This window comes from Vespa velutina, chromosome 8, assembly GCF_912470025.1.
Source record: "Vespa velutina chromosome 8, iVesVel2.1, whole genome shotgun sequence".
NCBI lineage: Eukaryota > Metazoa > Arthropoda > Insecta > Hymenoptera > Vespidae > Vespa > Vespa velutina.
Genome location: NC_062195.1, coordinates 5,761,259 through 5,771,258, shown reverse-complemented (window position 1 = coordinate 5,771,258; position 10,000 = coordinate 5,761,259). Strand labels below are relative to the sequence as shown.

The following is a 10,000-nucleotide window of genomic DNA, read 5'->3' as shown; positions in this document are numbered from 1 at the left end:
ATTTAACGATATTATTTAATACTCGACGAAGCTATACATTATCTTTCATAAACATCATTGCCGATAGAACGTTTCTTTGAAGTTGTGTTAGAGAGAAGTACTCGCTCGTTCGACACGAAAATCGTGCTGATTGGCTCGTTATTGAATAACAATAAATATTTATTCGATTATTTGAAACAAGTACAAAAGGATAAAAGACATAAAGGAATATAAAGTGGATAACTAAATGTTTTTTTTTTTTTTTTTTTTTTTTTTTTTTTTTTTTTTTTTTTTTTTTTTTTTTAAATTAATCTTTATGAATTTAATAATCTTAAAATAATATAATCTTAAAATACAATTTCTTCTTTTTCTATTACTTCTTCTTCTACTTATTCTTCTTCTTCTTCTTCTTCTTCTTCTTCTTCTTCTTCTTCTTCTTCTTCTTCTTATTATTATTATTATTATTATTATTATTATTATTATTATTATTATTATTTTTATTTTTTTTTATTATTATTATTATTATTCTTCGTTTGTTGTCTATGATCAATCGAATTATTACATGATACCGTCAATTTTCAGGGGCTTGAAGCGACATTGAGTGACAGCAAAAAGAAGTACGGCGACAAGGTGAATGCACTTTTGTCTGCCTGGGAGCATGTCACCAATTTCATTCCTGGGGCAACGCCAGAGGCCACCCAGTCTCTCATAGAATGGGCTCACAAGTGAGTTAAATGTTTAAAATAATATATTATATTTTTGGCCATTAATATTATTTTTACGTTGCTCCATTCGTCATTTTATACTCGAAATGTTTTATCATACAAACATACATACATATCTATACACAAATACATACACACACACACACACACACATACACATATATATATATATATATATATATATATATAAATATATTTTTATAGACATACATTAAAACTGGTATTGCGCGGGGAGTGGCCAAAGTTGTCACCCGCCACGAAGACGCACCTCAGCGTAACATTGCAGAGGTGCGCGTCTCACCTGGTGCAACACCCCGCTGCACTCAGGTGTACCGCCTTGATAGCTCTAGTGCACAATCCATGGACACATCCTGCTCTCGACAGCATACTTAACGGACAACCGGATTCCGAACATGAAGAAGGTAAAGCATTTCTTTCTTTCTTTTTTTCTTTTTTTCTTTCTTTCTTTTTTTCTTTTTTTCTTTCTCTCTTTCCTTTTCTTTCTTTCTTTCTTTCTTTTGTTTCCTTTTTATTTTAATTTATTTATAGTTTTCTTTTTTTATTCTCTTTATAAATGAAAGATTCATCGATCATGAAAAATCAAGTAAAATCAATTTCTTTCAAAACATCTTTCTTCGTTTAATATCTTTTCGTTACGGTAGAATAGAACGTCAAAGAACGCCATTAATGAATGGAATTCTTTCTCATAAGTGTATAATTTCAACACGGAATATTTCTTTGACGATAAATTAATTAAAATCATTGTATTAAAGAAAAAGGAGGATTATAAGGACAACAGGATTTAATATGTTATGAAAGAAATATTTATACATACGGACCACTAAATCATATTTTTGTTATTTTACTAAATATTGTTATATTAAATGATTATAATCATTCATAATAGAGAAAAAGTTGATTTACAAAAAAAAAAAAAAAAAAAAAAGAAAAAGAAAAGAAAAAAAAGAAAATATAGAGAAAAAGAAAAGAAAAACTATCTCTTTCTTTCTTTCTTTTCCATCTTTCTTTCTTTTTTTAGAATTTTGCTGTTCGGAAAAGGGCGAGTTGCTGACGATGAGACTGAAAATACTTTGCGAGGACCGTTGCGAGGACATAGCGGTGAACCTCGCTGCAGCGTGCATACGCTCCCTTAGAAGAAGCGACCGATTAAGATCGCTTTCAGATCCCCATCAGATTCATTACATGATTGACGTATATATTGTCCTCCTGTACAAATTGAAACGCACGCAAGATATTTTCGCTCAAGTGAGTATAACTAACATATCAGCGAGACGATTATTATTATAATATTTATTTATTAATTTAATTGATTAAATTAATATATTCAAAATTGATATTCGAATTAATTCTCTTTTATTTCTTTTTCTTCATTTCCATTTCATTTCATTTTCATTTTCATTCGTTAGATATACTCTTTATTATTCTTACAATTGATTAATAAGAGAATATTATTATTGAAGTTGATAACGATAAAATTATTCGTTTCAGCTAAAATTAATGGACCTTAATGATGGACTCGAATTAGTACAGAGATTAAGCGGAGAAAAACCAACTAAATATGGAACAGCTCGTGTTTGGAGAAATTCTATAAAAGCTGCGGAATTAGTAGCCCAGTATCTTGTAACCGCCGGCATGGTACGACCGGTATCAGAAACCGGTGCGAATATTTTGGAACAAATTTTTAATTCCTGGGCATTGTTACATTCAAAATTGAAAGATATTACACCAACTTTATCTGGAATGATTAGAAAATTAATAGAACCTGCCGAAAGTGCTCAACATATATACATATTCTGTGCTGTACTTATCAAGCATGTGAGTACAATACTTAACGTTAGAACTACTGACTTATTTTTTACATCTGTTAATCAGAAACGTATATTTGAAGAAGATAAAAAAAAAACAAAAGAAAGAAAAAAGGATACTTTATTATGTTTAGCTCATTTAATTTTACTACACTATAAACGAACACAAATAATTCTATAATAATTATGATTTTAGTAATTATAAAAGTACAATTCTAATTCTTCATTTTGTCGAGTCTGATAGTTCTAATGTTAATTAGAACAAGTATGTGTATATAAAATATTCTTATAATATCTTATAAATTTTTTATTGCAGTTTGGCGACAGTATAAAACCATTGGTAATCGAGTTATATATAAGGGCATTAACGACTGATATGAATGAGTTGGAAAGTCAAAAGGCAAAATCGGACAAAGAGAAAGTACGAGAAACGGCCAAACGTTTGAGCACACAATTTCTCAAATTGGCTGACGTAGTTGGTAGCAATATTGGTATAGCGAGGGAATGCGTTCTAACGGCATTTTCTTTGCATCCTACCAGAGCTTGTTACGACAGGATAAAGGATATTGCAATAGCCTGTGGGAAAACGAAGCAAGATGATGGTTCGTTGAACGATGTCGTTGAAAATGAGAAACTTCCAAATACGTCGACGAACGATCATTCGACCACGTCGATAACGAAAAGTGAAAAGACTGTTTCGGAAAGGGGTGGAATTTCGATATCACGTAATGGTAGCATCCTAGAATCCTTATCGTCGTCCTCTTCCGCTACCACTACCAACACCACCACCAACAACACTAGCATCACCACCACTAACACCGCCACCGCCAATACCACCGCCACCACAAGTATTATCTCTACCTCTACATCCAGTTCTATCCCCACAACATATTCTTCCTCTTCATTAGTTGCGACCATAGCTTCGTCGTCCTTGACGAGTACGATAATGACGATCGCAGCACCAACTCCAGTGACGAAAAAGGCCATAGATTTTCAGAACGGCAAAGTATCAAAAACCTTTGAGCGTACGGATCAGCTGTTGAAAAGTATGTTGACGGCTTCGCGAAAAAACGATAACGTGCCGCTCAACGATAAGTGTCTTTTACATCCGAAAAGAAGTTCCACTAGCGATGGCCCATTGGGAGAGCTCTGTTTCAATTGTGGTGAATTTACCGGCGACGAAACAACAAATAGTAAATCTCCTGAGGCATGTACAACTGCGGAAAACGTAGAAAGGACGTTAGACGCTTTGATCTTGATAAAGGGTGAAGCTGTTACGGGATCGGCGAATTATGACGAAAAGTCCGTACCAAATCAAGTTCTCGATGCTGAGAAACTTGGACTTTCGCCACAGTTATGCGACGATTTGTCGGTAGTTCTCAGTAGTCCGAGATATCATATGCTTAGTTGGGTATTAGATTGGAAAGAATTGAATAATTTATGCGAGAGGTATTTGGAAAATGCGGAAGAGATGCGAAATACGAATAAAGAGTTGAAGTATCTCAATATTGACTATTCACAATTCAAAGATTGGCCATCGGAAGATGATACGAAGGATGTATTTTTTGGTATTGAAAAGGGCTACGAACAATGGGCCGATTTGCCGTCCGATGGTTCGGAACAATTTGGTAGTTTTCAACCAGCAGGAGGCTACAAAAGATCTTCAACGAGACGAAGTTTGGATGATACGACTACTACGGATTCGGACAGTGGAAGTGTATTGCGCGTTCGAAGGACAGGAAGACAACGCAAAGTTCATAGGCTTGAATCCTCCGAAAGCGATTATGACAGCGCAGAACGTAAACCAAAACATTTTAGGAATCGTGCTAGCTCTGTCTCCGACTCTGATAGTAACACGCAAGATAGCCAAACCGATAGTCTCGGTAGTGACGGTTGTAGATTAGAAACCAAAAAGAAAACTAGTAAATCTTCTAATAAGGAAATTAGTAAGAAACGAGTTAAGCCATCGAAATTAACCGTCGATTCTGTTTCGCATTTTCACATGTTGGTTAACGAAAATGTCAGGCATGCTTCTTCTCACGAGGACGCAAGTGGTTCCGACGTGAGTACCAACGACATAATAACTCTATTTTCCGCTGATATGGATGAAAGCAAACGAGAAACGATCAAAGGGTCTGCTTATACGGCAGCAGCACCATTAATAATAACCGAAAGAAGAAGCGATCCTGCGGTACTGAAATCTTTGCGAATGTTTAGGCCACAAAATGCAAAAAAGCCGACGAGGATAGCGCAGATATTACAAAAAAATTTGCTTAATAAAAGCAAAGACAATAAGTTAAATGAGGAGTCCAGTAGCGTAGCCAAATTTGCGCCAATGCTGAGTACGTTGAATTTAAGTCCAAAAATCGTTTTAACCAGAGCGGATGAAATTGATAGGAAATTAGTTCGTTCAAAAAAAAAACAGCGACTTAGTACCGGTGATATCACTAGCGAACTAATTAATATACAAAAGACCATGCCCTTCTCACCTAACAAAAACGTAATGACTACATTTCAGAAACAAAAAAACTGTACTGGCAATAATTCAAGTAAAACTGATTTAGTAGGTACCGTAGATAGTCGAGATTTAAGCTCCGTTAAATCTAATTTGGGTAAGAACAAATTTGATATACTTGCGAAGGCGGTAAGAGACTCGGATATATTAGCAAAAAATGTACCAGGTTTGAATTCCTTAGATATGATGGTACCACCGAGGGTTCGATCAACTGTAAACGTTGTACAACTATCTCGAAACATTCCACAGAGTCCTAATTCAGGTTCTACCAATAGCGGTAATACACCTCCAAGACCAAACAGAACACCAAGCGTAGCTGGTAGTATTCAGTTACCTGGTACACCATCTTCCGGTGGACACGACAGCGGTGTCGGGATGAGTCCAGCCGGTCAAACGCCACCACCAAGATCATCTGCTTTACCTGACATAGGCGAGGAAGCTAATCAGCCACCAGACACATCTTCGACTACCCCAACGAATACGATTCATTTCGAGTCAGATACAACTCCAAGAACTGCTATGCGACGTGGTAGTCAACATCAGTCTCCAAAAAAATCACCCTCGCCTTGTTCGGCAGCGACAACAACTACAACGATAACGACTACGACGACGACATCATCCTCGTCATCGCCGTCTTCGACGGTCGTACCGTCTTCATCGATCGGATCCGAACAATTACAAATAGTTTGCAAACCTGACGGTACTTACCAGTTGGCTTCGGTCAATCCCAACGTACTGACGAATCAAAGGAATGTTCTTACTTTGCAGAACTTGGATGACGGAAACGTTGGAAATTTTTCACGACAGACGCAACGTAACACGGAAGGAACCAATAACTCCAGCAATAGAAATACTTACGACAGATTATCGTCCGTGAAGGTATCCTCGCAACCAGGTCAAAATACAGGCTTGCCAAAGTTTCAACAAGCATTCGGTAGGACGATTTATACATTATCGACGGAGACGAGTAGCGGAACGGTTACTACGACAGAGTCACTTGTTCAATCTGCGTCCACGCAAAAGACAACAAATCTTTCGAAAGCTGTACAAACATCAGTACCTAACGCACAGCAGACTAATTCAGCGACAGGTATCAACGTACAGTCAATAACCAACATTCCTAATCTACAATTATCTGCTGGTAGACAAATATTGAATATCGTTCAAAGCTCAAGCGCTAACGCAAACACGGGAACGAACTTGAATACGAATCAAACGTTGACGCAGCTCGTGCAAAGTGTGCAAAACGCTTCCCCAGGTGTAATATATACGCACAAAATACCAGTTACGATATCAACCACGAATCCTAGCCAATTGAATATCATACCAACGATATCTCATGCTAATTCTATACCAACAGGTAGAACGCCGGTAGTGAAACTGAATATCATTCGTACCGCTGCTCCCTTAAGACCACAAAATCTTACTGGTACGATACAGGCTGTACTTACGACTCCTAGATTGCAACAACAAACTCAACAGAATGTAAGAACCGACAATTTATTGAGCTCACCGATAGAGGTACCGAATCAAGTAAGTTCGACGACTTTGGAACAATTACGAGAATTTGAGAGTGTTTTGGAACAAGTTAAGGAAAGGAGTACCATTCAACCTCAATCACATCAATCTCTGTCATCTACGACAACTACTACTGTACAAACGCAAACAACAACGCAATCGAATAAGCAACAACAACAGCAGCAACAAAAACAACAAACATCGCAACAGTCGCAGCAACAACAAGTATCCGTTAGCGCGCTTGCTCAGCAACTTTTGATGCCAACGCAATCAAGTAGCAACAATGAGTTCTCCGGTAACGGTAACAACGTTACGTTTCAACAAGACGTCTTTCCTCAAAAAGTTTCCCTCGCTTATGTAAGTCAAAACGCGGCAAGTGGCGCTGTCAAGGTATCGAATTCGACGCCGGTAGTTGTTGTAACAAGTTATTGCCAACCGGTAGCCTCGCCGGCGTTAAGTGTTACTTCCCAAAGTTCGTCGAGTCCGTGCGTAACTCCAGCACCTGCTCCGATTCCTTCATCCGGTAAAACACCTTCTACTCCACCTTCTTCGAAGACATCTAAGAAATCTTCTTCTAAAACTGTGAAAACAAGTGCGACGAACACGTCTAAGGCTTCGCCTATACCGAAACCTCAACAAAAGCCACAGGAGGACGAACAGACGGCCCAAAGGATTTATGCTATTTTAGACGAATACGCGGAACAATTAAGAAATTCGCCAGATCTTAATAACAAACCTGCCCCGAGAAGAAGATCCAATCCTCCAACTAATCCGAGTCAGTCCTCGAAGAGGAAAAAATCTAGCTCGAGTAAGACAAAACCGCAAACATCGGAATTAAGTCCGAGTGCGGATGATCTTGGGAGGACAATGGGTAGCGAAGATTCTTCAAGCGGAGTCGTACACGTTCAAGATAGCCCTGCAAGTTTTGTAACTACCGAAGAACCATCGACGAATGTAACGAACACCAACGATACGAATGCCGAAATACGTAATCTGACCAGCGATTCTAGCGACGGCGTCGAATTGAACGTTAAAAGGCGCAATCTCATATTTGCCGAACCAGGTGCTGGTCAACCAAGAGCTGTCATCGTTCAGGAAGCTTTACAAACTAGCTCTGTCAGCGTTAGCGAAGCTATTGCATCAGTTACAGGAAAAGTTGGAAGTACGGCTGTCTTGGTACCAGGTACAAATTATATTTTACCAATGAATTTAATGAAAAGTGGTCAACAATTTACGATAGTATCGAGCGGATCTAAGTTCCTTACTACTATGCCAGCGACCGTCAGAGCTACCGGTAATACCGGTGTATCTAACACACTGGTACTACAATCTTTTCTAAATCAAGCTGGTAAAATAATTTCTCAGCCTACACAAGTGAAACAAGTTAAGATACCAACATTACAGACTTTATCGGGCAATCAGTCGTTAAATACTACGCAAAATACTGTTCAAAATGCTTCTGTCGTTATTCCACAAACGGCAACTAGCAATCAATTTTCAGGAGAATCTGTAAACGAGAAAAATAATATTATAAGTGATATCAACGCGTCGAAATCTGACGTAACTGCTTCTGTGGCAGGTTCTACGGAATCAGCGACAAGTACTATTGTGGTTAATAAGACTAATCCAACTATTGGTTTGATTCAACGAAATCTTAACGAGATATCAGAAAATCAACAGATTTGTAGTGTAATTACGAGTAATCCAAATTTGGCCTTACAGAGTACGAGATTGTTTAACTCTTCTATGCATAAGATAACAACGCCCACGGGATTGAAAACTGAAAACGTGGTGTGTCTAACACCAGGAACAATTTCTCATTCGACCGAAAAAAAATCATCGCAAGATAATCAGACGCATAATGAAAAACCGGTATCTATTCAAACAGCAGCAACGATTGCTTTAGCTTTTGCTGCACAATCAACAGATCCTTTAATAAATGGCAGTCAGCAACAGCAAAAGGATATTAAGGAATCTTCTTCCGACATAATATCCGACGCTAAGATAATTTCACCTAAAACGGTCAAGAGAAAAATAGAGGATGCTGTGAGCATGCAGGAAATCGTCCCTAGAAATTTAATCTCCACGAACTCCGTTGTTTGCTCCAACATCGTTACGTCTTTACAAAATAATACAAAGATCGGTAAGATTCTAACGAATGAATTATGAATAAATTACCATGAATAATTAATTAATTGTTCAAACAATTAATTGATAATATCATTGATTTTTCTTTTGGAATGAATGTTTTTTTATTGTTTGATCAATTCATTTGTTTATTTACAGATTCCATGTCCACTATTGCGTCTAGCAATAAAGATTCATCGAATATCGAAAATTCAACGCAATATTTAGTGACAGGTGGTCCTAGTAGTTCGGACAGTCAGGAATCTCCGGTTCAACAATCTAGCGAATCAGTTGACGTGTCTTGTAAAATTGGTAACGGTTTGTTATATGGAAACGCAAGATTACAAGAGGCATGGGAACCAGAAGGAAAGGTATCTCCAGATACACCATGGAGGTACGTGCCTACGTCAACAAATCCTTTGGGAATCGAGCCATTGAAGGTATATTCAAGGGAAAACGATAACTCGGATAATGTACAAAGCGTGCTGCAAATAATCAATAAAGGACAAGGAATAGAAATGGCGAGTGGACAAGTTTATCAAACGAATACGAAGAAATATTTTATGAATCATACTTTAGAGCCATTTCAGCAGTATTCGAACAAGAGTATTATGAAGAGCCAATTACATCAAAGGTTAGATCGTGAATTGTTACAACAAAAAATGGAAAAGAAAACGGCTGCGTTAGAGCGTGAGCTTAGATTGCAAAAGAGTCTATCGGAGGAATGCGAGGATTTAGGTGTTGACGAGCCAAGTACCAGCGATTTATTTCCAGAAGCAGATTTGTTGTTCGATACGAATCATTCACCTTCGTTCGACCATTCCTCGCAAGATGCATCCTGCAGTCAATCCCTGGGGATGAAATCGTACAGCAGTTCCTATTTTCGTCCTTTGGACTCGTCGAGCGGTAGCAGGGACGCAAGTCCGGTTGCTGATTTTAAATTAAACGAACGTAGAAAGAATGCGACCCAACGTACGAGAAGTCTAAAGGATACGAGTAAAAGAAGGAAGGGGGATAAGGCGATAGAATTACAATCGGAAAATCCTGCTAAACATATGCGCTTCACGTTAGAAAATTTAAGCCAGGACGAGGAAGGTTCGAATAGTAATTCCGACATGTCAAGACTTTCCCCGACTCATTTACCTTTGCTCGAAAATGATTCCTCGAAGGATATTAACCGAATAAAGATGGATTCGAGGAATGGTTCGAAAGAAGGCTCGCCGAGCAGCGTATCCAGCATTCCATCTAACATTAAATTGGACATGGATCTTGATTCGGAATCTTTGCCGCCGAGTATAAATGTAAATAAT

The 10,000-nt window shown here is 38.0% G+C and overlaps 1 protein-coding gene across 3 annotated transcripts in view; it reads left to right on the top strand.

Moving 5' to 3' along the window:
- Window positions 1–10,000, top strand: part of LOC124951271 (serine-rich adhesin for platelets-like) — a 42,917-nt gene that overhangs the window by 31,692 nt on the left and 1,225 nt on the right. For 2 of the 3 annotated variants that reach the window (XM_047499417.1, XM_047499418.1), the window contains 6 exons: window positions 562–704; window positions 909–1,126; window positions 1,744–1,970; window positions 2,214–2,540; window positions 2,847–8,706; window positions 8,850–10,000. The exon at window positions 8,850–10,000 is cut by the window's right edge and continues 1,225 nt beyond it. In XM_047499417.1, coding sequence (XP_047355373.1) covers window positions 562–704; window positions 909–1,126; window positions 1,744–1,970; window positions 2,214–2,540; window positions 2,847–8,706; window positions 8,850–10,000 — 7,926 coding nt within the window. The remainder of the gene's footprint in view (window positions 1–561; window positions 705–908; window positions 1,127–1,743; window positions 1,971–2,213; window positions 2,541–2,846; window positions 8,707–8,849) is intronic. The other variant, XM_047499419.1, reaches the window with a different exon arrangement.